General features: G+C 39.7%; 3 protein-coding genes across 13 annotated transcripts in view; 2 read left to right on the top strand and 1 right to left on the bottom strand.

Annotated features, from left to right (window-relative positions):
- Window positions 1–207: 207 nt before the first annotated feature.
- On the top strand, window positions 208–11,805 carry LOC122777858 (forkhead box protein P1-B-like). 5 transcript variants are annotated; one of them, XM_044039362.1, is made up of 16 exons: window positions 208–308; window positions 2,745–2,885; window positions 5,701–5,841; window positions 5,923–6,012; window positions 6,749–6,869; window positions 7,009–7,114; window positions 7,240–7,347; window positions 7,749–7,836; window positions 8,201–8,278; window positions 8,370–8,565; window positions 9,050–9,126; window positions 9,260–9,361; window positions 9,477–9,604; window positions 9,818–9,872; window positions 10,305–10,471; window positions 11,419–11,805. In XM_044039362.1, the coding sequence occupies exons 2-16, from the start codon at window positions 2,760–2,762 to the stop codon at window positions 11,579–11,581; spliced, it is 1,746 nt and encodes a 581-aa protein (XP_043895297.1). In that variant the 5' UTR covers window positions 208–308; window positions 2,745–2,759; the 3' UTR covers window positions 11,582–11,805. The 5 variants fall into 5 exon arrangements, with proteins under 5 accessions (XP_043895297.1, XP_043895296.1, XP_043895295.1 ...); XM_044039361.1 differs by having other exon boundaries at window positions 8,370–8,571; XM_044039360.1 differs by having other exon boundaries at window positions 5,701–6,012.
- Window positions 11,806–12,138: 333 nt separating this feature from the next.
- On the top strand, window positions 12,139–14,262 carry mdfic2 (MyoD family inhibitor domain containing 2). 4 transcript variants are annotated; one of them, XM_044037452.1, is made up of 4 exons: window positions 12,139–12,566; window positions 13,053–13,131; window positions 13,335–13,565; window positions 13,681–14,262. In XM_044037452.1, exons 2-4 carry the CDS (start codon window positions 13,053–13,055, stop codon window positions 13,944–13,946), a joined length of 576 nt encoding a protein of 191 aa, XP_043893387.1. In that variant the 5' UTR covers window positions 12,139–12,566; the 3' UTR covers window positions 13,947–14,262. The 4 variants fall into 4 exon arrangements, with proteins under 4 accessions (XP_043893387.1, XP_043893386.1, XP_043893388.1 ...); XM_044037451.1 differs by having other exon boundaries at window positions 12,730–13,131; XM_044037453.1 differs by having other exon boundaries at window positions 12,139–12,838.
- Window positions 14,263–19,440: 5,178 nt separating this feature from the next.
- The window catches only part of LOC122777535 (microphthalmia-associated transcription factor-like), a 33,305-nt gene continuing 27,792 nt past the window's right edge, over window positions 19,441–24,953 (bottom strand). For 2 of the 4 annotated variants that reach the window (XM_044038832.1, XM_044038834.1), the window contains exons 5-10: window positions 24,160–24,277; window positions 23,828–23,920; window positions 23,653–23,709; window positions 23,451–23,526; window positions 21,405–21,552; window positions 19,441–20,296 (exon numbers count right to left, since the gene is read on the bottom strand). In XM_044038832.1, coding sequence (XP_043894767.1) covers window positions 19,892–20,296; window positions 21,405–21,552; window positions 23,451–23,526; window positions 23,653–23,709; window positions 23,828–23,920; window positions 24,160–24,277 — 897 coding nt within the window. In that variant the 3' untranslated portion in view covers window positions 19,441–19,891. The remainder of the gene's footprint in view (window positions 20,297–21,404; window positions 21,553–23,450; window positions 23,527–23,652; window positions 23,710–23,827; window positions 23,921–24,159; window positions 24,278–24,953) is intronic. The other 2 variants (XM_044038833.1, XM_044038835.1) reach the window with 1 other exon arrangement.

Raw genomic sequence — 24,953 nt, 5'->3', positions numbered from 1 at the left:
TGGGATCAGGTTTTGCCATTGTGTTGTTACAGTTTGAGTTATATTCTGGTTGTAGCTGAATAAGTGGTCGGGTGATAATGCGAACATTATTATTTTAAATCAAAAAGCACGGACAGACAGTCCCGCAAAAAGCAAAAAGCAGAGACAAGTCCCGCGTGTCGGCATGACGTCACCATTGTTTACTTTTACCTAAGCCACGCCCCCGATTAGCAACTTATGGCTAGCTCGGTTCTAGGGAAGGCAGAGCTCCGAGGTCTCTTTTTTAGACACCACCCTGAGTCCTACACTGTCCGTCTGTACATCATTCGGTGAGTAAACCTTAAATCCGCGGCGCGCCGAATTGCACTGAAACCATTTTCGCTTTAATGTACTGCTTGTTTGTGACGATACCGGGTGAAGAAAAAATAAAGACGGGGGGAAAAAGACGCGTTTCTTACACAAGCTAGCAACAGGACGTGCTCTGCTAGCTTTTGTTGTGCTGTTGACGTCAATGCTGCCCTGAAGGTCCGTCGAAAACTGTTAACCAGTATAGTAAATGTGTTTTTGTGAATAGCTTTATAAACAATGCAAGGTGGTCGCCGCAGAGTTGACATATAAAAGTCATAAACGCCCCGTTCACGACCAGATTCACGTGAAGCTAAAGGCTCGAGAGCGCAATGCAAACCGCAGACTGCAGTGGTTGGTGTGTGAGCGGATATCGATTTCATTCATAGCATGTGAAGCAGATTTAGCGATAGACGTATTCGCTTTAACCATCAAAGCTACGGCGACAGTTAATAACATCGTTATTAATATGATTTGTAGGCTAACGATTAGCCGTGTGCGACCAATGTGCTCCGAGGGCGAAGCAACACTGTGGTCGGTCTCGTACAACGTGATTTAACAAACAACATAACTTTGTCCTTTGTTTAATCTACGGACCAGTCGAAGCACAGGTTTGAATGATCAAAGGAAAATCATTTTTTTACACGAGATATGTCAACCAAAAATAACAGATTACATTAAAATATACACTGTCATATAGTATTACGAGATCCGTACTGTAGTCAGGATATTTTGATTTTAATAATATCAGAATATCCATTATAACATTATCATTCTTAAAAAGTAATATATCTTAAGTGAAGACGGTTCAAACTCTTGTTCTGACTACAAACTATGTATGGTAAGACCAGGTGAAGAGAAACCTGTTGGGTTAAAGTTAAAGCTAACACTACCAATGGGTAATATAGTTAACTTTAGTATTGGTTGTGTGTCTCTACCTTTTATACATAACACTGATATTCTAATGTGCTGCAGCAAAATAAATTGTATTCTTTTTCCAAAATACCATAACCACATAAACAAATATATTCAGTTCATTGTTCATTCACATGAAACAAGCTGAGATTTGCTATTACTGATGTATCAACTATTAGTGCATGTGTGAATTCTCCATGTAAGGGAGGAGGTGGTAGTTGTTTGCTCTCGCAAAGCTCTCTTTGCCTTGTTTCCTTCATTTCCTTCGCATTCTTTGAAGAGTGGAGGCCCCTGCTGTGTAAGAGTTGCCCCTGTGGTGAGAATGATTTAAAAACTGTTAAAGCGCATCATAGTTTATTATTTAGTCCATTCCAAAGGCAGGTGCACTGCAGCACAACTGCTCAATTATCTTAATCCTACAATAGAAAATGTCTGATGTTGCTCCAGTGTTAAATGCATAGTGTAGCCGAGGTGGGGTGAACCCAATATACAGCCGGGTTTAAAAACAAAAGCACCCCCTACATCTTTAAAAATGCCTACAGGAAACACTGCCCTTTGTCTGCAGAAATAATCCTCATCCTGAAAGCAAAAGTAAAAAACCTTACCAACAACGGTTTTAACCTGGGTATGGATGACACAAAGCTACAGCTGAACATGAATTACTTTTCAGTTATCATCAGTCTGTCATTTTCAAAACAGGAAGCACTAAGCCTTTTTTTTTTTACCCCTTCTGTGCTTTGTGTGTAACTAACGGTTGGTACAGTTCTGGTCATGAGTTGATCGGAGTGTAAACAGTTAGGCCTAATCTGATCATCTGTGTCAGATTTTGCTACAATGGATCTCAGTGATGCCAAACTGAAGAACTGATTGAATTCAAGATGTACATTTGACCGTAATATCACCCTTACAATAATAATATTACCACGGAGTCCAATTTGTGGTAGTTTTAATTTTGTGTGTCGGTTTCCATCTGTGCATGGTATGTTTGCTCAGTTTATTTACTTTTGTTTATGCTGGGTTGCTTTTGAGTCAAAAGCTCCCAACCTGTATACATAATAGCCTACTTGTGCATTGTACTACCTGCCACAGCCGTTTATCACACCACCTGGTTAATGGTAAATTGTTCCAGAAGGAAGATATGTTTGCACATAAACACAGACCCAGGGCCCCTGTGTTTACAGTAGTCATGGCAGCACTCTCTTATTCAACAAATAGACCTGGCATGTCCCACTCTCTTGTAGAACAGAATGTTTGTCTTGGTGGGCAGAGTGATAACAGTAAAGTTCTTTCAGGTTTTTACATTTAGTGAGATTGCTTTCCTGTGGTGAATAACTACCTTTTTGGGTCATTATTGCAATTGAACACAGTGCAGCTCCTTTTTTAATTCTTTAGTCAAGTGGTAGATTTGACTTCAGTAAGTTGTTCTCTGTTTTCCTTCTTCCTGTGTTTCCTTGCATTGTCCTGGGTTATCCAGCTGTTTTCATTTACACACATTTCTTTCACAGGTCAGTGAAGTCCAGATGCATGAGTCTGGGTCAGAACCAACACACCACGCCATTTTAGCTAGTCAGACAGAGAACGGGAATTACACCGAGAATGAGAGTCGACTGAGCAGCAGCCACACTCCTCCTCCAGAGGCACCAAGGGTCAGTTTTCCCCACCTGCATCTGTCCAAACACACCAGCATTGATTTTTAAAGGCATACATCTGGACAAATGAAGCTAAAATTAAGATGGTGCTGAGTATTTGCTAATTTCACAAAAATTTGATGAATCAGTATTAAATTAATCGGCAGCATTTTGCTGGTTATTATGTTCAAATGTTTTTTTATTTTTCCAAAAACGGTAAATGCAACATCTTGATGGTGAGGATTCTTTATTTGTAAACTCTTATATTTTGTTGTTGGAAAAACTCCCTTTAAATCTTTATATTGATCAAATTTTAAAGTGAAATAATGATTGTCTATATCATACATGATCAGTCACTCACTAACTGTAGCTTTGTCTATATCATTGTTCAGAATATAATTATTCCTTCTTGCATTATTTTAATTACAACCATAGGCTTGGGTAAATGTCTCTTCTTAAAGAAATATGCAAGTGTTGCAACTGATGCAACTGTTTCCCCTTCACTATTGTGTGAATTGCCATGTATAAAATATGTATTATTTATGAAATGAGATTATGCTTTAACATGTTTGTTTTGCTGGTGTGGTCTCCAAACACAGTATGATATTGCACTTAGGACAGGACAGACATTTTACAGATTTAAATGTTAGGGAATCCTTGAACCTCTCACTTTCACTGTACTCTTTATATTTATGCTGGAGGGAACCACATGGAGGGACATTGTACAGAGGTTTTGGGGTGAGGGGGTTGCAAAGCATAGCCTCCTGCTGAGCAGAGCTATCGGTGCAGTATTGTTTGTTTATGCTTACATTGTGAATGTTTGCAGGGCTCTGTTAGAATGTCAGGCAGAACTTTATTTTTGAGTTGCATTTCATTTTTAAAGGTGTCCAGGAATAAATTGACTGTTGTTAAAAATGACAGTATTTATTGTTAATTATGTGACATTTTATTCACAAAATGTTATACATGTATGAAAATACAGGATATGTATATATATATATGGGCTAAGTACACATGGTTGTGTACTTATATATTTTTAGGTCCCATCTGTTAAAGTTGAGTTTATTGAGTACTTGTGCAAATGTCAGTCTTTCTCACGCCACACCCATGAGGCCACATTAGTAGGTATTAAATCTCATAAAAGAAAACATATTGTGTTTGTTTTTCAGCAAGTTTATAGGGTTTCTATTTGCTGTCAGTCATCTTGTAGTTCACAAGACCAGTCTTGCGGGAACAGATCTGTGTTTACACTCAGTTGCTCACTGGTATGACTTTCAACAATAACAACAACAGAAGATGTTTGGACTTGCTGGCTGCCATGGCAACAGGGATTAGTCAAAGGCTGTTGTTGTGTTGATGGTGTCCACAGAAAAATAGAGGGGCCAACTGGCTCTCTGTCTGTGGGATAGACCCATTTTCATTGCTTCAGTGGCCACCTCTGCAGCATTGAATTTCATAAGAAAGGACAAAACTAGGAGGCAGTCATCTGTTATTGTTAACCCAAAGCCTGTGTGAAATTCACTGTCAGTTTGTTTACCCATTTCAAAAACAGACTCTGCCTTGGAGAGAAATGTTTGTTTGTGGATCAGGCCTTAATTAAAATACGAATCTCAAGTTCTGTTTTCGTAAACAGGCTCTGTGTGCTGTTTTATTCATTATTTATATCTCTGTGCAATTTTGATTACTCTGTTTATGTTTACTGTAAACATCCCTTGAACTGTGAGGCTTGACAGTGAGGGGGGAGGGTGTGGTAATTGCTGCATTCCTAGCAGAGGATGTTGTTGTTTTTGTGGTACTGGTTGTTGTTGTTGTTTTGCCGAAGCTCAAATTCCCCCCGGGCCATCCAGTGTTGTTGTTTATGTTTGTTTCATTTTTAGTTTAAAAATAAAAATGGTAGCCAACTGGGTTTGCTCGACTGACCTCAGCTCATATGAAAGCAGGATTCAGAATAACAATGAATTATTTCTTTTATTTGAGTAAGAGGTGTAGGAATTGAACCACTGCTATTTTAATTGATTGACAGGGGGTAAAAAAAATTGAAGATGTCACAATTTTTAAATTATTCTGAGATTTTATTTGTCAATAATATAACCATAAATTGCAGCCCAGTGTAGATGGACTGTGTTATTATACATTTGGCCACAAACTGCAGATCATAGACCATGTGCTGGAGTCCACAATCCACCTTTTAACTGATCACAGTTCCAGGAAAATAAAAGGGGGGAATCTAATCATGTGTTTACATTCACTGATTATAACCTGATTGCTTCATATTTTCTGTTGAACGGAGATATAACTGCATTTGTTGTGTTGCTGCTTTATAGATCATAAGCTACCTTTTATTACTTATATTGTCTAGAATATAGTAAATTTGCAATATCTACGATGACACCACTTCCTTTTCCGTTTATATTGTTGCTCTTGGGCTGAGATTCCATAGTTATTGTGTAATTTGTTTTAAATGCTGCAAATAATCGATTCTGGCTTTTATTCTTTTGATTAAAAAAATATTCTGTTGAAAATGTAGATAGTATATGAATAAGAAGTGGAGTCTCCACTGAGCTGTAGCTCTTTCTATTAATTCTCCACATTATTGGAGAGAGACGGTGGCTTGTAAAAGCACAGATTTTATTTTTCTTAAATATAGTTGCATATATTAAAGTGATATACACACACACAGACATATATTCAAAAGTACCTACATACAGTGTGCTATATTCTTTATGTTTATGTCATGAACCTGGCATTCATAATGTCCTCTCTCTGATGTGTTTCTGTCTTGTTTTTGGATTTTAACTCGCCACACTGTTATGTGTTTTTGTGGATGATGCAGGTTCCAGTGTCATTGTCGATGATGACCCCACCAGCAGAGGCTCCACAGCAACAACTACAGCAGACACCACAGCAGCCAATCCTCAATCCTCAGCAGCTCCAGGCTCTACTGCAGCAGCAGAAAGCACTCATGTTACACCAGGTAATGCATGTTCATGCAAGTCGTATATTTTTTTTACGTGTCTTTGTCCCCCTGGTTTTATTTCATTTAATATTTCTGCAGCAACAAATTCAAGAGGTCTTCAAGAATCAACAAGAGCAGCTAAATATGCAGCTGCTCCAGCAGAAGAATGCTGGGATCGTCAGCCAAGAGGTAACGCAGATTTATTATAGCACATAACCATAATGAATTCCATAATTAGCATTTTAACGCGTGATATTCAGTTCACTAGTAGTAAGGGTTATATCACAGAATAACTGACACACAATTTGCTGTCATTGTCATAATTAGTTCCGCGTGCTGCGCATCCTGCTATGTCACATTCATAAGATCCTTCCTGATGACGAGGCTCTACATTTGGTGTGAAAATACACAATCAGAGGGTTAATATGTAGCAGAAAAAATAAATTTTCACAGTAGTTGTTTTTATTAGTTTGTAAGTTATTGTTATGGATTTTTTTTAATCCTCTTCTTGCTTTGAGTTTATACCTTTTTAAAGCGCATCACATATCCACAACCTATAGGTTGTCTTGTGATTGTGTGCATCATTACGCTCAGCTTGTGACTGTCTTGCACTGTTTTTCTGAAATCCATCTCACACGGCAGCAGCGGGGAATGTGCTCCATGTAATTTAGATGAAAACAGAAAAATGACACTCTGCATTGTGCTGCTTGCGCAGAATGCAGGATTAAAGCTGACTCTCAATCGTTTACCAACTCAGAATGAGCTGTGAGCCAGATTTTACAGTTGACCATACATGTCCAGAGTGATGTGTAGTGTTCCCATACAGTTTCTGTTATCTCACTGAACCTATTTGATTTGGAAACCTGAAAGCAAATTTGTCTTGCTACCTGTATGACTATTGTTCTGTATTTTTTCTCCACTACAGCTGACAGCTCAGCAGATAGCCATCCAGCAGCAGCTCCTTCAAATGCAGCAGCAACATCTCTTCAACCTGCAGAGACAAGGCCTGCTGTCTGTCCTTCCCACCAGCCCTTCCACAGCTCCAGGTACCCCTGCACGTCTAACACTGTTTTTTAATGGAAATACTTTTAGGGTCAGCGGTTGGTGTTCACTGATGTCTTGTTTGCTTTTTGGATTGACATTTTTTTAAAGTAAACACTGCAAATGTGAATGTTGAAATTTCAGCTTCTGAGAATGGTAGCATTGTGTCCACGGGTGGAGACACGAGAGAGTCTTCCAGTCATCAATCTACCACCAATGGTCATCACACTCTCTTGAAGAGAAAAGAAAGGTGATTTTTTTTCTTAAAGCAAACATCTTTTAACAGCTTCATGCTGTTTTTTACTGTGATTTCTTGGTACCAGCATGTTGAGTCTCGGCTGCATCATTAACAGTTGAGTGTTGTGTTTGTTGCAGCGGGACAATGGATGAAAACACACAGAACAGCCATCCTCTGTATGGAAATGGCATGTGTAAATGGCCTGGCTGTGAGACTGTCTTTGGAGACTTTCAGGCATTTCTCAAGTGAGTGGGGAAACTATTCACATCTGTCACGATCAGAATGTGCAGTGATGCAGCAAAAAAGTATGGATGTACAAACGTACTGTAGATGAATTAAAGTAAAAAACAAACAAGCATAATTTAGTGGAGAATCTGGATGAAAGTGTGCCACCAGATCTCCCAATCTGATCACCTCTGGGAGAAAAATGTCAAATGAGGGACTTTCATCCCTCCGGTTGGTGTTCCACAGATTTGTACAGTCTGTGATCACGGTACTAATTGCTTTTTAGAGACAAAAACCTTACTATGACACTTGGTTTTATCACTTGTGTGTATGTTCTGCGATTTACACATCACATTTGGTCAGAGCTTAAATTGGTTATTGTTTCTAAAGCATGTCATGGTTTTGATTTGTTCCCTTGCAGACATTTGAACAGTGAACATACACTGGACGACAAGAGCACAGCACAGTGTCGTGTGCAGATGCAGGTGGTGCAGCAGTTGGAATTACAGGTACAAATGTGGTTTGCTTTCTTTTAGTAGACAAAAACGAACGGATGTATTTTCTTAATTAGTGCTTTACGAATGTAACATAAATGCTTGACAGAGCGACACATCCATTTTCTTAAACCTGTGAAAAAGAAAGAGAAGAGTTTTGTTTTAAACAAAAAACTCTCTGAAGAGTTTCTGGATTTTTGCAACAGTGGTGTGTTTTCACACCAGCCCTGGAAACAGAAGTGATGCCTTCAGATATAATGACACCTCTTAGGATGCCAGAGAAGAAGTCATTCCCACACTGAATGTCATTTTGTCATTTAACACAAGTCGTGAATTCACCAAGTCTCAAATTCTATTTTGGTCGCCTCACCCAACACAGCTGAAGAAGGACAAAGAGCGACTGCAAGCGATGATGGCTCATCTCAAGTCCTCTGAACCCAAACCCGCAGCACAGCCTGTAAGTACAAGCCATGGCTGTTTCCTTCAATTAAAATAAATATTGTTTTGCATGCAGTCAAACTGATGTTTTGCTGACTTTGTTTTTTCAGGTGAATCTGGTGTCTAATGTATCCTTCTCCCAGGCAACACTGCCCAAAGGCCCTCCTCCTATGAGTCTGTCTCAGAGTGCCACAGCGCCGTCCACACCCCTGACGCCAGTCTCTGAGTCCCCTTCAGTCCTCACTCCCAATAGTTTGTTCACTGGGACCCCAGTACGGAGGCGCTATAGCCGCTCTGTGAGCCAAGGTAATGGTGAGATCACGTCATTATACTTATTTTTACTGCTGGAACAAACTATGCTTTTCATGAGATGCATGGGACACATTTTCCCCTTTCAAATTATTTATGTCTTATCAGTTGCTGTGTGATGGTTGTTTCTTCATTTTCAAAGCAGCCATTTTAACAGGAAAAGCACAAGTTACAGATAACATTAACAATGGCTCTGTTCCGTTTATTTAAGTCAGGACAGTGTGACAGTGAACCAGCACGCGCCCTGAAACTGAGGAAGCGAAATGGATCTTAGCCAACAATTAGTTTGATAGTTAGTTTATATATATATATATATATACATATATATATATATATATATATATATATATATATATATATATATATATATATAAATAAATGACTGCTGTGCAAAGGGCAAATTGGCACATTTCCTTTTTTGCCTCCAGTCCCTTTTGTGTCTGCGTGTGTGTAACCGATGCTCGTTAATGTCTTTCCACAGATATAATCGACAATAAAGAGTTCTACTTGAGCACAGAAGTTAGACCTCCCTTCACGTATGCCTCTCTCATAAGACAGGTAATGTCTACTTTCCGCCATAAATATTGCTATAAATATCATATTTCTTTCAGTTGACGACACTGTCGGTCTAACTAATGGAAATGCTTTTAGTGTTCCCTGTAAATCTTACACACTCTCCATGTCTTTTCAGGCAATATTTGAGTCACCCCGTAACCAGCTGACTTTAAATGAAATCTACAACTGGTTTACGAGAAACTTTGCATATTTCAGGCGCAATGCAGCTACTTGGAAGGTAATGAACCTGTCAGTCGTTAATTGTTGTAAACACGCAGTTGTATTTACAGACGGGTTAATGCTGATTTAGTACATGAAGTTCATTTTATTTTTTTTGTTTATCCTTCTTTTAGAACGCTGTCAGACATAATCTCAGTCTCCACAAATGTTTTGTGCGCTTGGAGAATGTGAAAGGAGCCGTGTGGACAGTCGATGAGATTGAGTTCCACAGACGGAGGCCGCAGAAAACTGCTGGTAATGGGTAGGTGTATTTCCATCATGGACACCGTGGGTGTTCTCTTGCACAACCTTATAAGCCAAACTGTGACGTTGACCCAACTTTGACCTCGATACACGACTCTCTGCAGTTCATCAGAAATGTCATGTGGAGGTTTCCATGATTTATCATGTTATCAACCTCAAAATAAAAGGAATTTTTTATGTAACTTGTTTCTGTGTGTGTGTGTACCAACAGCTCTCTGCTGAAGAACTCTCAGAACCGTCAGGGCTTAGGTGGATCTGCTCTTCAGGTAAGGGAACATCCGTTTTAGTAACACTTGACATTTCAGTACATTCACATCATGTGAATCTTAAAACTAGGGCGATTTATACTTAAGTAACAAAAACGAGAACACTGTGGTAATAAGGAGATAATATTACAGTAAACTGTGTTATTTACATATGAATATCAGATAACTACGGTGGCCCTGAAGTGCAAATTAATGTCATTATGTTTTCTGCATTTGTTGTTGTGTGTGGTGGCGATTTGCACTTCAGGTAGATTAGACGTAGATTACCTCAACATTTTTGTGAATCAAAATGTATAATTACCCTGTTATACATACATTTATCCTTTGTTATATATCACACTCACACATTTTCCATTGTTAATACTTAAATATTATTACCATAACAGTTGCTGTATCATCGATACTAAAACTGAGACTGTTACTTGTTTCCAGAGCGGCGAACTAGACGGCCTGAACTCCTTCTTTCAACCAGCCTCTATGGGCAGCATCCCACTGCACTCCCTGCCTCATATTCTTCAAGAGCAGATGAATGGAGCCCTTGCTAATGGATCTGGTTACCACAGTGACAGCAGTGCAACACAGTCCCCTCCACAAGCTTTGTAAGTGCCACCCTCAGAACTATGTTCCTTGACCCACTTCAGTGCTTTATGCCTCAGTTGTAATATCCTCCAAGTGGCACAGTGCAGTTCAGCTCACCACGGTATGAATGGAAAACCCTGGTCTGGCTTGCGTGAGGCCTGTACTGTATATAAAAATGGACTGATTTCAAAACCATCTTCTTTTGTGAAGCCTGTTTTTACAAATCCTATTGGATGATACCGGCTGTCAATCACACAAAAAATTCTGATTTCACTTGGACTGAGATAATAATTACATTTTCTTTATGTCATGTAAACATGTTAGTCTGACTAAAAATCAAGGTAGTCTTAGTCAGACTAACATACCTGAATACTGCGATACATAGTCTTATTACTCCTGTACTTATGTGCTTAGTCGGACTGGAGTCAGACCCCGGTCTTTGATCCGGAAGTCGAAAGAGACGACGTTTAAATTGCAGTACTGTTGCTGGAAATAACGCGATGGCACTAGCAAGAGCGAAACAATTAAAATGTACAGCAGGTATGAGGCGTACAGAACCACAGCATGATCCATGTCACCGTCCATCTTGCCAAACTGATTCAATACGCACTCCCTTATAGAGAGAGAAATGGCGCCACCTACGGAGGCTAAGCCAGACTTACACGGCCAATTATTAGATTTTGTGCTCTGCATGTAAACACGTTCTCCGCAAGTTGTCCGGTTGCCTGTTTTAGTCGGACTACGAACTGCATGTAAACGTACTGACTGGTGTCCACTCACATGTGTATCATCTACTTTTCTCTAAATTGGACCATGTGTTTTATGATATTGTAACTCCAGTGAGAAAGAGGCTGTTTTTCCACATTGACCTCCATTTAATCAGACTTCTTTCTTTTTTGTGTGTATTGTGTATTTGTGTGATCACAAATCCTGATCATTTTTTTGTGTTATTTGTTTATTAATCTAGCATTAAAGAGGAGCAGGAGGATGAGGAGATATGTGAAAATTATCCCTACGAATCTCCGGAGAGCACGTACGAGCACGGCCACAGCCCGGAGATGAACCCTGACGAAGACCACGACAGTCCGGGGAGGCACAACCTTCTTCTCGACCGCATGCCTTCTCTCTGACCAGGAGGAGCAACTTCTCCACTGCGAGGCCGTCTTCACTCACAGCCCGTGTGACTTTGTATTTTAAAAAACAACAGCTTCATCTACATAACCAAACCACTATGTTCTTGGGGAGTTCTTTTAGTTTTTTTGTTTTTTTTGTTTCCATATTTATCGACCTTCCTCTTTTTTGTTCCTTCTTCTTCTGAATCTATTCTCTATTTTGTTTTTTCTGTACAGTATCGTGACGTCACAAAAACACAAGTGTGAAACTGTTTATTATTTTATTATTTGAACTGTGTCTGTACACACAGAGGACCTTGATGAGCAGAGAAGCCAAAGCAAAGGGAACATTAATAGTAAGCACTTCACAATGAAACATTTCTCTCTTCTTTGTAGCTTCATCATGATATCACTACCTGATTGTTATTTTATTAGTCATAATATATTTAAAAAAAGAAAAAAAATGTAGATGAAGTAAAGAAAATGTTGCTTTAATGAAAATGAAAAATGTTCACTGCCAACATGATCTGATATATTTGTATTTAAGGTATAATCAAGTGATCAAAAAGATGAAAAAAAAAAAACACAAAAAACATAGCTTCTTTATACTTGTTGGGTTTTTTTCACCTCTTCCATGAACATTGTTGAATTTTTGCTCAAAACTGAGCTTGTAAGAGTAGATACTATAGACATTATTGTAAACCAATGCATCTCTATGAATAATAAATTCCTTCATGATAAATGTAAGTACTGTGTCTTGGTGGTAAACATGGTTTCATATAATGAAATTACATACCGGTGCATTTTTTTTTTACTTAATAACAGCCCCCTCTTCTCTCAGTCAACAGTAATGACTTCTTAATGGAAGGTAATGGAGGCAGGCAAATGGTCTGGGGTGCAAACTTTCCACTGTTGTCTTGTGGCATGTCCAGTTTAACGTCCTCTGAATTCACCTCCGTGCTGTCAGCAGCTGTGGTCTGCAGGACCTTTCGTGGTGACTGAGGTAAGGCGATGATGAATTGCTGTTTGAAATCCAGGTGTTTTGATTTTCCGTCAATGCGACGGCGTAATTGTGTGGACGTCCTTGGCTGTGCTTCGTGACTGGTTGGATGTATTGATCGATGTCAAGTGTGCTCACAGTGTGGGTGTGTGTGTGTGTGTGTGAGTGATGATGATGATGGGATGTACTTGAGCTCAACCTCAGAGGGATTACAGTTGAGAACAGTTGCAGAGGCTACACTTCACACTCTCGGATAGTATAACCATTACAGACAGGTAATCTTTACAGTGACTTTGTCTCTCACGTCAGCTGATTAAAACATTCCTTTGTTTGCGTGATCAACTCAAATGCAGGATGTCGCCTTCACGCTTCATTCTCTGGCAGGAGTTGGTGTGTAGTCGTGAAGCTATTTATGTTGTGATACAGCTGAGCGGAGCGATGCGCTTGCATGTGAGTTTCACTGCATTTCTGTTCTCTCCACTTCACAAGATGACAACTCCTTCAGAGCCTCCCTCGAGTGATCAGGATTGCATTAAACTTGAGAAACGAGAGAGTCATGTCTCTGATGGTAGGTTGTTCACTTTACTCTTATTCCTGATGCCAATGCTTGTGTTAGTTAGTTAGAGAGCATGGTTTGCATAAAATCCTCTCTTCTCTTCTATCTCAAATAATGAAAGGGTCTAAGTGAGAGGCAGGGGGTTCGGTGTCAAACTTTGTCTTATAAATCAGTGTCTGTGCTTCTAAAACCAGCCGTCTATTTTCACTCCAAAGGAAATAACTGCAAACCAGTGAGTGTCAGTCCACTCAGAGAAATGACGATGAGCCGATGCAGCAGCGGCCGCAAACTGAGCACCATCTCAGAGCTGGACACTGATCACAGCTCCCATGAACCACTGGGCGCCAGTGGATGGGCAGGTTCCAGCCTCTCTATGTGTTCTGACAAGTGGAAGAACAGCAGCAGTCATTATTCATCAGATGATTCGTACCAGCCTGGCCCTGGAGGTATTGTTTAAATTGTCTAAACTGAGGCATTTTCATGCAATAAAAAAAAGTTCTTCACCCTTTAATCCTTTTTTCCTGTTTTTCCATCTCATCAAAAAAAAAAAAACACCACCAGACGACTGTGCCGCTCTCCTGCTCGCCTGCCTGTATTGTCGTTTCCATGAGTTAATGCTCATGCTACCTGATACAGTCGAGAGGGCGGTGAGTCGCTGTTTTCCCTCCTACAAATACATCATGGCGTCCAGCGGGATGGACGAGCAGGGACTGGAGTGCTGCCATCACCAGCTGGAGCTGGACTGCAACGTGTGCGGTGACTCCTGTCAAGACGCAGGAGAACTTGTGGAGCTGGCCATGGAGATATCGGAGGTGTGCTACCGCTGAATCGCTCACCTCTGACCTGCTGCACGTGTAAACCACCACGATATACGAGGCCACATTTGGAAAATAAGCTGCATCTTGTGTCACTCAACACAACACGTAAATATACACAGTATACAGAGTTGGCTGTTAAAATAATAATAATAATAATAATAATAAATGGTTACCGTGTGTTTTGGCCTTTTCCCGGCCTATTTATTTAATAAATATTGACATTGAAGCACCTTTTAGTATAAAACTCAGGTTTATCCAAGTAAATCAACTGGATATCCATCCATCCATCCATCCATCCATCCATCTTCTACCACTTTATCCTCCACATGAGGGTGGTGGGGGGTGTTGGTGCCAATCTCAGCTGACAAAAAAAAAATGTATGTAGTGAATGTAAAGTGATTCATGTCATGTATTTGATTTCAAAATGTGATTTAAGGCTATTGTGGGGTTTTGTATGCAGTATGTTTGATGGTAAATTAATAAAACGTTTAAAGTGACGCACATAAACATCAGCCGCTCAAACAGTTGGAACAAACGGATTCATTTATTTTTTTCTGTATATTCATGTGCATGCATGGAAATGGGGCGGTCTTTATTTATTTAGTTATCTATCCTTTATTTAGGACACTCATCGAGACACAAGCTCTCTTCTTCCAGGGAGTCCTGGTCAAGTAAGCAGCACAAAATAATACAAAGTAGTTACCGAGGCAAACTCACACAACGGAATATAAAAGCTAAAAAGGAAGTAGTTAAAGCAGAGTAAATAAAAAGAGAGACATAATAAAAGTAAAGTGAAGAAGTATACAGCAACAACAGCCTTAATCCAACCCCCTCAAAAAAGCCTGTGTGAAACAACTTGTTTCTTTCATGACGGTCCCTAAAACACCTTTGAAGGTGTTTAAAGAATTAATGATGTTTTGCAGCTCATTCCATGAGCAGCTTTGTTGGATTCTGACTTGGGAACATTTTGGAAATACCGTTGTATTTTTAGGCTGAGGTCAGCAACATGTGAAACATCATGATGCACTGCAGAGGTGGGAGTTTGCTGCCGTCGCAGTGTCCTGATGAACTGCACATGATTGTCATGTGATCAGTAACATTTGTGTGTGCTCTATCTCGCTGCAACATCTCCAAATGTGGGGCTCAAAGTCCAATGACCTCGGGGGGCCGGTGAGTTTCTAGTGTGGCCACGAGGGGGCCGGCCAACTCAGAAAAATAAATAAATCTTACTGTTTTGGGGAAAAGCTACTGTTCAGGAATAGTGGTCAGAATTTCAAAATAAAAGTGTTGATATGGACACAATATAAAAGGTTTTTATGATGCAAAATTTATATCACTAAAAAACAAAACAAGTAAAGGGCCCAATAATGTCCCGAGAATACAATTATATCATGTTGACAGAGAGAGACGGTCAACATTGACCTGTCCTTCATGGTGTGTGTGGCTCCACCAGATGGAGCTGCACACAACAGACATGTTTTTTAGTGCATCACAAACATTTAGTCAGTAGAAAAATAAGGGGACAAATAATGAGGATTGACCTCGATTTGGTTTGGTTATGTGCCTTTAAATGGAATTTACTATAAGCTACACTCAAACTGGATTCTGTTATTTCTCTTTTTCACTGGTTATTTTCATTATATAAAGTATTTTATGATTATTGCAAGTGTTAATTTCCTTTTTTTTGTCATGTTTTATTAGGGCCTGAGAACAAAAAACACTTTGACCCAAACCATGACACATTTGAGGAACTACACGTTGGTGAAAATGGCCGAAAATTGGTGACGCATTTTATAATATAAGGTAAATAAATGTAAAACTGGCGAACTGACTCAGTAGTGCCCCCAAAGGTGAAACCTGGTAGGACAAAGTCGAAAGTAAGTTGCACCAAATTCCACAAAACTTGGTGGAAACATGCCACAGCCCGAGACGAACAAAAAAGTCTATTGGGACCGTGGCCTCAACTCAACAGGAAGTCGTCCATTTTGAATTTGGCTTGTAAAAGTTTTGTAAAGTTGTCCAAGCACGTTGATCATAACAACATTAAAAAATGTGTCAATTTGTATTAGTCACATCAAAGATTTAAAAGGGGCGTGGCCACAGCAATCTGGCAAATTTTGACCATTTGCGGAACAGGAAGTGGCCTTTGACCGATCTGCACGAAACTTCACACGTAAGATAAGAGACCCGACCAGAAAACATCAGGCAAGAGTACAGCACCACCTGCTGGCAGGGCGGTGGCTGTGAGGAACTGCACAAATGCTGTTTGCGCCTTTAATTTTGATCGATTGGTTTCTCTGATTGTTGTGTTGCGCTCGGGTCTTTCCCGTAAGATGTGACGTCACGAACATCAAAAATAAAATGGAAGTAGAAATATGTGAAAACGTGTGTAATAATATGTCAGTATTAGTTAGAGATGGTGACATTTTTGTCAAACATAAACAACTTATGTTAGATAAATGTCTTTGCAAATAATAAACCTTTATTTCATGTTTGCATGAATACTTAAGGGTGAAAATTGAAGTGTTAATGTAAGAAAAACACAATCTGCGACAACATTGAAATAAAACTTTTAATATTTCTCACAACGTAATTTCCACATTGAGTACCATGAGTTTGAGTCCACTAATCTGAAACCAGTGCGTACACTAACAATTGCTACATTCATCTCATATAAACTGAAAACAACAGGAACAGTAGCATCATCATCATCATCAGCAGGGAAACGCGCTTGTTTGTACGAACCACACAGGGACGAGGACTGAGCCGACGTGGTTCTGCATTAGTGGTTTTTACCCATAATGTACCAAGAATATGGACAGTAAGAATATTCACCGAGGAATCCCTCACTGCAATGGCTTTTTATTAAGAGTCGTTATACGTAAAGCTGGTGTTGAGTCTCCCCAGTCACATTTTAGACATTTTAAATTCATCTGTTCCATTAGAGACGAGCTGAGCCGGGTTCAGTCAAAGGACAACACACGTCTTAAGTCAGCGTCCACTTTACTACTCGTCTCCAGAGGGGTTTTCAAGGCTCATCAGCAGACGCGCGTTTTGCTCAGCGCTTGCTCCTGTTGGATGTGACACCAATCTGTCACCGCGCGACTGTGCAGCCACATTTAGGTGATGTGATGACAAGCGAGCAAAAGCCATCTGCTGACGTGAGACTCGGGAGAAAAATGTGCTTTTATGTGTGTGTGTTTTTCAGTTTTTGAGAACTTTCTCAATGAACTTCATCTGTTTGAACCTCAGCCGTGTACTGTGAGATGCTGAAGGGATGCTGACACTTCACCTCAGCTGTTATTAGATATTTTTATAGAATATAAACCTTTGGCAACATGTTTTGGCAGTCGTCACTATGAACTACATTCATCCCAAATCTCATAAATGATCTTGAATATTCAGTACAACTTTGGAAGAAAAAAAAAAAAACACACTACAGTGAAGTATTTGACCTTGAGGATGTAAAGGATACAAGGAAAAAAAAGAAAAATCTATGGAGCACCAAGGTTTTCTATATAAATAATAATAATAATATTGCGGGAAATAAATAGTCACATCATCACGTATAGGAGACTGTGATGAATGTGAAACGAGGCAATTGCGGGTTACTCAAAATGAATTCCGTGAGAGATGAGACAGTTTGAACCAAATTTCATGGCAATCAATCCAATAATTGTCACTTTAGATGTTTCACAACATGACAATTATGAGTTTGGTATTCAACATGTGGGCAAAACAAGCGTCTGAACAGAATTTCATAGCAATAAATCCAACAGTTGCTCATAGTTTGGGCTCCAGCCGTTACAAATAATAGGGCAATACTGTTTTTATAAATACAAATAAACTTGGAAGCATCTCTATGAAAAGTTGAATCATCATTCTTATTGTCATAACAAACTTTTTATTATTATTATTATTGTATATCAAATAAAACAGACAGATGAACACAAAAAAAGGCACTTTAAAATAAACACTTTAAACTTCACTGAAATAAAAACAAACAAAAAATAAATAACTCATCTGCTACGAGAATAAGAATGATTAAATAACTTATTATATTAATTATATAGATTTCAGTCTATTCATGTTTAGGATTAATGACTCAGCGACGTCTTGTTTTTAAATCTATTCCAAATCAAACACTAACAAAAAAAAGGTCCAGTGATTCTTGTGGTGCGTGGCGTCTCTACAGTTATCTACAGGTGAAGCGACAAAACCAGCAAAAAATGAACATTAAAAAGAAAAGCGTAGCGGTTGTAACGGAAACTGTAAGGCACTAGAATCAATGGAAAAGGAGAATCGCTTTGATGCCGTTTTAGACTCAACTCATAAGTTTGGAGTCTGCAGGAAAAAAAGCTTCAGCCATTGCATAGTTGAACAACATGGAGGCTGCGCTGTAACCGGGCTCTCGATGCATGTAATGGCAGGCAGTTCTTAACAACAGGGCAAATGTGCCATGAAACACAAAGAAAAACAACAACAACCTACAATCTCTGACAATATTCAGTATGCCAACAGACAACAGTTAGTTTATGCATAGAAAACAAACAAAAAAAAAAACACGTGTCACTTCACAGAGGTCATTCCAGTGTTTTTTCTTTTTTTTTTGACAATTAGCTGTCTCCTTATACTCCGTTGCAGTCAAATAACGGCCAAATAAAAACAAACACAACAAAAAAAATAACAGAGAATGAATGTGAAATGTCATTGTGGTGGTGTTAGAAAAAAAAAATATAAAATAAAAACAATAATTTAGGAAATGGATGGACAATCGTAAAGAAAAACGCATTTGTAATCAACCGCAGGTTTGCCAGTTCAGTCTGATCATACGGTGAAGAAAAAGCTGATCTGATTCATCTTTCATACAATCAGTGACGCGTCAAACATTTGCTGAATTATGAAAAACAAACGTTTGGGATCTATCAAGTGAAATCAGAAGTGTGATCGTGTTTTGTCGTTAAAGTGTTTCAGTGGTTTTGGCAGTGAGGAATGTATGGGTAATACGTCTAAGGACGTGTGGCGTTTCCTCCGTCCTCGGTGGATTGTTGTGCAATCGACAAAACGGACAAACAAAGAAAAAAAGACTTAAATTAGCGATGATTTTGTTCATTTTAAGGATCAAAAAGGAGACATTGCAGCTTAAAATTGCTTATATTTTTTGTGCTTTTACTCATTAATCGCTGGCTCTTTTTTTTTTTTAAAGCCTTGTTATTATAAATAAATCTTTTAAGGGGAATGTGTACATACGAGTCCTGTTTACAAAAAGATACATAAATAAGATTAAAATCTACAAAGGATTAATATTCATCAAGGAAGAAAGAACCAGTTCAACCGGAAGACTGACGTGGACTCAGCTAACAGCCAAAAACATGTGCATAGCAATAACGACATGGATGTAGACACATCTGAATAAGGCATCGGCACATTCAAGTTCAATCTAAGACACGAGAAGTGTAAAGCACTAGAGTAATAAATAGACTTTTTTCTTTTTTTCCTTCTATTATTGCTAGTGATTTAAAAAGCAGTGTTCATCTCCACCACAAAAAATACCTACACGTCTGACCATGATTTAGAACTTCCCTAGATTCTTTGGAATCAATTGAAATAAACACAATCTAGACTCTATCCAAAGATAAATGCATATATATATATATTTTAAATATAAAAACTTCATTGTCAAAGTGTTGATTAAAGCAAACAGACTTCTTTTTTTTTTTTTAAATCCAGTCTTTGAAATCAAGGTCAAGGGCTTAAAAAGACAAAGATCTTATAAAAACAAAAACTACAAATGGAGAAGATTCGATGCATGTAAACTGGGGATAAAAAAAACAAACAAACAAAAAAAAAAAACCACAATAAACAACTGACACAACGAGGAGAGAGAGCGCTTCTCCAGCTGACAGGACCGTACACATGTATGCTGCAGGTGAAGTGTCTCCCAGTAGAGGGTGCTAACAGCCCTGTGACTCATTCTCATCCATGCTCACACTGCTCTTGCGGCTACTGTCCTTGGAGGTGTCTGGGGAGATGGACGAGAGCAGGGGGTCCCCCCCCCTCACCGGCGATATGGTGTCTTCCATGAGGATGTCGTTGAGTTTGGAGCCCGGCTTGCCGTGCACGCTGTAGTGGCTCTCCGGGTAGTTGACGTGGCCGTCGCTGAGCTCCAGGGTGCCCGGTGGTTCGGGGGTGGTGCAGGCCAGGTGGTGTTGGTGGTGGTGCGGGTGGAACGTGTACAGGTCCTGGTGGCAGTCCTCCAGCGTGGGCTCCTGCTTGATGCCCCGCGCTGCGAGTTCGGCGGAGCAGAGCGCCGAGGAGGTGATGGCCAGACCGTGAGCCCGAGCCTGCATCTCCAACTCCTGCAAACGACACGAGTTAAGGTCTGAACATTCTTCACAAGAACAGAGACATTTGTTCTCTCTCCCAGGGCTGCGAGAAAAGAACGACGTCATTATTGTCCCTAGGGCTGAAACAATTAATCGATTAGTACATTCATCGATTTAATTGATACTCGATTTGAGTTTTTTTTTCCATTATTAAACAGTTTTCTGCTTGTGAATGTGAATATTTTCTGGTTTCTTTGCTCCATATAACAAAGAAATCATTAAAGCTGAATCATTTAGGTTCGTGGACAAAACAATACATTTGATAAAGTCAGAATTATCTCGCAGCTTGTTCTTGACATCATCTTCCAACGTTTTACTTTTACATCATCTATGATCTTATGAAATTGTTTTTTCTGCACCTGTTTAAGAACCTTTTTTTTGTCCTGCTGATTTTACAACACGCTGCTCTAATTAATTACTGCGTAACGAACCGACAATGTGAGCCATCAATCGATGAGTGCTGAGCCGATGACACGCTAATCCCTGTAATGAATCGGTTACAGGATCGCAGTGTGAGCCGGCGTCCTGGTGAAATACCCGCTGCGGCAATTAGTGTCTCACGCTGCTCCTTTTTCTCAGGAGGTTGACAAATTTCTTAAAAGTGTAATAATTTGGGCCACATGTTCTTTCCTCTTTGTCCTTATCTCTTGTTCCATTTTAACTTGCATTTGTCACGGTCCGCCCCTGGACATTGCTGCCATTGTTGCGTTTTTCCTATTACCTTTTCGACTTCCTCTTGTTTTTGTATGCGTGCTGAATTTCGCTTTGGTCTGTTGTCGTTTGTCCCCGTTTTACTTTTAAAGTTACTATCCCTGTGTGTTTGGTCTTTTTCCCGCTTGACTGATTGTCTGTCCCGCTCTGATGTGTTTCACCTGGGTTCCATTATCCCTGCGTCCCTCGTTGACCTTTTTAGTTTGGTCATTTGTTCGGCTCGGAGTTTTATTCTCCCGTGCTCCAGCTTTTAATTGGATTTTTGCCTCTCTACGTTCTGCCTTAAGTCATTTGTTTGCATTTGAGTATCTCTCAAGCCCACACCATAAACCGTCTCTACGTTTAAACTACAGGTAAACGTCAGTTTTACCTGTATCCTCAACATCAGATGTCGGTTGGCATGCTCCAGCTTCTTCTGGCGGTTCTCCAGCTCCTTTGCCCTCTGCTGCTCGCGCTGTAGCTTCCTGATATAATCTACTGACGCCTTCAGAATGGTACCTTTGTTCCAGCGCATGTCCCTGACGTAAAAAAAATCACAGAGAGGGCATTATTCTATCGTCCTCATAAATGTCACAGTTTTATTGCCACGCATTATGCTCGGAGACGGACGGTAGAAACGGCACTGCACGAGCACATGCAATATGACGCGTCTAACGGACGCCAAAGCTGCCCAAGACGTCACGTTAAATGCGCCACGAAGAGCACGAGCTGTAAAGAGCAATGTGCACCGCCAGCGTCACATGACCAGAACGTGAGCAAGGCATCCACATGTCTGCTGTGTTGCAGAGACCATGTGAGCTGTGTGGACATATTTTCAGCTAAAAGAATAAAAAAAGAACAAGACCGATGAGAGAAAATGTGTTGTTTTGGGGCAATATTGTATTGGCACGCACGGTTTTGATATTGCCATCAGACATAGTCAAGTGGTATGCAGCCAGGATATGATTGAGGAGGCAGAAATGCACCAAACCATCCATTATGTCCATTATGTGTCATGTGCCAATTAAATTGCTTGGATGCATTTCAGACAGAGATGTCGTTACACAGCAAAACCAAGACAGCATTTGCATCTGCTGCTGACTTAAGTCCAGGTTAAACATTTCCGTCTAAATAGGACTGAAGAAATGCTGCATGGAGTGAAAATGAGGTGAAAAAAAATAAGCTGCAGATCGTGTCAGATGACACAGTATGTTAGCATACGTGCCTCGACTTCAGATTACTTGGGTTTATAAAGTATGGGCCATTTCCCACACACAATCAGATCACTATTTAAAAAAAAAAACACATTTCAGTGTTCAGTGAGAAACACGAGGCAAAAAAAAGGGAGAAAAATAAGGTCACATTAGAAATGTACACATGCAGCAGCATTTCCTGAGGTCGTGAGCAGTCATAAGGATGACCCCACGCTCTCAGGAGGTTATAGATAATGTTCTGGAAAGGGTAAAATTGATCTTTACTGGGCTGAATGGGGAGAAAAAAGAAATCACACCCTTATACCAGCTTCCTGTACACATAAAGCAGCTTTGGAAACGGACGCATATAATGACATTCCAGCGACAAACTCGGTTGTTTTTGGAGAGTTCTCCGCCCCCCTGCCTGTGCACACCTGTCACACCGCACGTCTCCTTTTCATTTACAAAAAAAAAAAAAGGTGCTGCCTTAAACAGAAAGTTTAAAGACAAACAGACCCTCAAATGTTCACTTTCTTTCAGTTTTGTAACACTATAAAGTGGGTTAAGCTTCTTTTTTGCCTAATTATCTTAAGAAAGGATTGATTATGAGGAGCAGTCACTGTGCGTGAGTGAGTGTAGTTTCATCTCGCTGTGTATGTGTGTCAGGGAGAATGAGCTGATCTCGTATAAAGTATGAAGTACAGTGTTAATACATACTGTAAATATGGTTGATACAATTATAATCTCACCATCAAATGATAATAATGTGTGCATTTCCCTTGTGAGAAGACTCGCAGTTATTAATTTAAACATTTTGAGATTCACATTTGAATAAAAGACGTGTGTAACTAAACAGAATCAACAGAAATACAACATAGAGCTATATCTGGTGCAAAGGTCTGTGCTTTTTTGTGTGCGTGTTGATATTTTATAGTAAATCTTTGGCAGATACAGACTAGATTTGCCGAAGCCTCATATTAGTTCCAGCGAAACTTTTACACAGTGCTGATGATTGTGTCCTGCATTTCTTTCATTTCAATGCGCTAGAACTAAAAACTGCAGTAAACGGTGACTTACACACAAATATGGGCAAGTACATCTCACAATGAAGTTCAGTTATCTCTACAAAGACACTGCTGCAACGTTGTTATACATCTACCACAACATATTTTGTGGTCTGTGAATGCAATGTATAACTTATTTAAATAAGAATTAAAGACAGTGACTGATAAAGAGTAACTTACGGATCGTTGGATTTTGGAATTAAAGTTCCCAATTCCTTGATTCGATCATTTATGTTAAACCGTCTTCTTCTTTCAACTACACAACAGAAAAGATGGGAGAAACAAATTCATGATTAGCTGATGAAACTTTGGTTGTGTGTGCGCGTGTGTTTCCACGGCAACCATAAAAGGCACAAGAGCAATTATTTAAAAAAAAACTCACTCAAATTGTGGTTGTCTTTCTTCTGCCTTTCCTTTGCCATTGCTCTGACCTCAGCTTCTAGGAAAACACATTTCGATCAAGCAACCGACAGTGAACAGTGAACAGTGCGAGTTGAGAAACTGCGCTGCCACAAAATGTCAATATTGTGTGTTGAAGCAAAATTAACCGGACGTACCCACAGGGAACCCGTCAGGCCTTTGATAGTTGTCAAATTTGCCACAGGATCCAGACTTATCCAGCATATGCATGACAGCTGGGGACTGTGAAACTGTGACATAAACCATGTTGTTCTTTTAAAAATCAAAATGCAAATACACTGTAAAAACACACAGAAGGGTTGTAGCAATGGCACTAATTGTACATTATGGGCTGCACAAAGGCCTGGAGAGCAAAACTTTGCATGTACTATTAAAGCCTTCATGGTTTCCATGCAGTCGGGAAGCGAATCATGTTACGATCGACAGCTCGTAGATCGAGAAACATTTGACGGGAGCCGGGGAGGCTTACCGGAATATTCCCTTTTGATGTTTGGCAGGTTAGCAGGGCAGGAGTTACTGATGGGCAGACCTTGCTGGGACAAACCCTGATTACCATACATGTCCATGAGGTTAGCAGGCACAGGGATCTGAGGGAACAAAGCCAGGACATCAACCAGTGATCACACCCGCCCTCCTGTGTAAATGCTAATCAGCATCACAGGACGAGCATGATGGGGATGAGTGGTGACACACATCAGGCCTTTTATCAAGCACGAAATAATTAACACATTTTATGATGCAAATAAGTGTCATTTCACTTTTTAAGGAATGGTAACTAACTTTTTTCATCACATCAATGCCACTTTTATAATTGCCTCATATTTAGCTTTGCACAAATGCAGAAAAACAACACAATAATGTGTTTGATTCACACAAAAAAACAAAACAAAAAAACTTGTGGTTTTAATTAGGCTTAATCTACTGGACTAATTCATGGCCAGCTGTAGTTATTTCCTCAAGTTCCTGTAGAGACGCTGAAGGGGAATCCAAGAAGTTTAACTGCTATTTTTGTTAAGTTTAAGAAGCCTCACAAATGTGCGGTACAACTTTCTATGCAGTTCTACATGTGTAACATGGCACGTGTCTGTGCCGTGCATGAAAACAATCAAATGAAATTTATTAGGGCAGCAACAATTATTCCATAAATCGATTACCATCAACTAATTAAACAGTGTTGAGTGTTTTTTATAATAATTAAAACAAGCACTCTGATTTTTCAAATCCATTTAAATGTGAATATTTTCTGGTTTCTTTGCTCCATGT

Source organism: Solea senegalensis, linkage group LG11 (assembly GCF_019176455.1).
Source record: "Solea senegalensis isolate Sse05_10M linkage group LG11, IFAPA_SoseM_1, whole genome shotgun sequence".
Taxonomy (NCBI): domain Eukaryota; kingdom Metazoa; phylum Chordata; class Actinopteri; order Pleuronectiformes; family Soleidae; genus Solea; species Solea senegalensis.
The sequence above is the reverse complement of the archived record's forward strand: the minus strand, read 5'-3'. Positions and strand labels throughout refer to the sequence as shown.

What these genes read in the sequence shown, in the direction of transcription:
- mdfic2 (XM_044037451.1), top strand. Translation starts at nt 12,918, where the DNA reads ATGTCGCCTTCACGCTTCATTCTCTGGCAGGAGTTGGTGTGTAGTCGT. An exon ending in AGAGAGTCATGTCTCTGATG is followed by an intron (nt 13,132 to 13,334) that starts GTAGGTTGTTCA and finishes TTCACTCCAAAG; the next exon opens with GAAATAACTGCAAACCAGTG. An exon ending in GTACCAGCCTGGCCCTGGAG is followed by an intron (nt 13,566 to 13,680) that starts GTATTGTTTAAA and finishes AAACACCACCAG; the next exon opens with ACGACTGTGCCGCTCTCCTG.
- LOC122777858 (XM_044039358.1), top strand. Translation starts at nt 2,760, where the DNA reads ATGCATGAGTCTGGGTCAGAACCAACACACCACGCCATTTTAGCTAGT. An exon ending in CCAAACCCGCAGCACAGCCT is followed by an intron (nt 8,279 to 8,369) that starts GTAAGTACAAGC and finishes TTGTTTTTTCAG; the next exon opens with GTGAATCTGGTGTCTAATGT. An exon ending in ATGCCTCTCTCATAAGACAG is followed by an intron (nt 9,127 to 9,259) that starts GTAATGTCTACT and finishes ATGTCTTTTCAG; the next exon opens with GCAATATTTGAGTCACCCCG.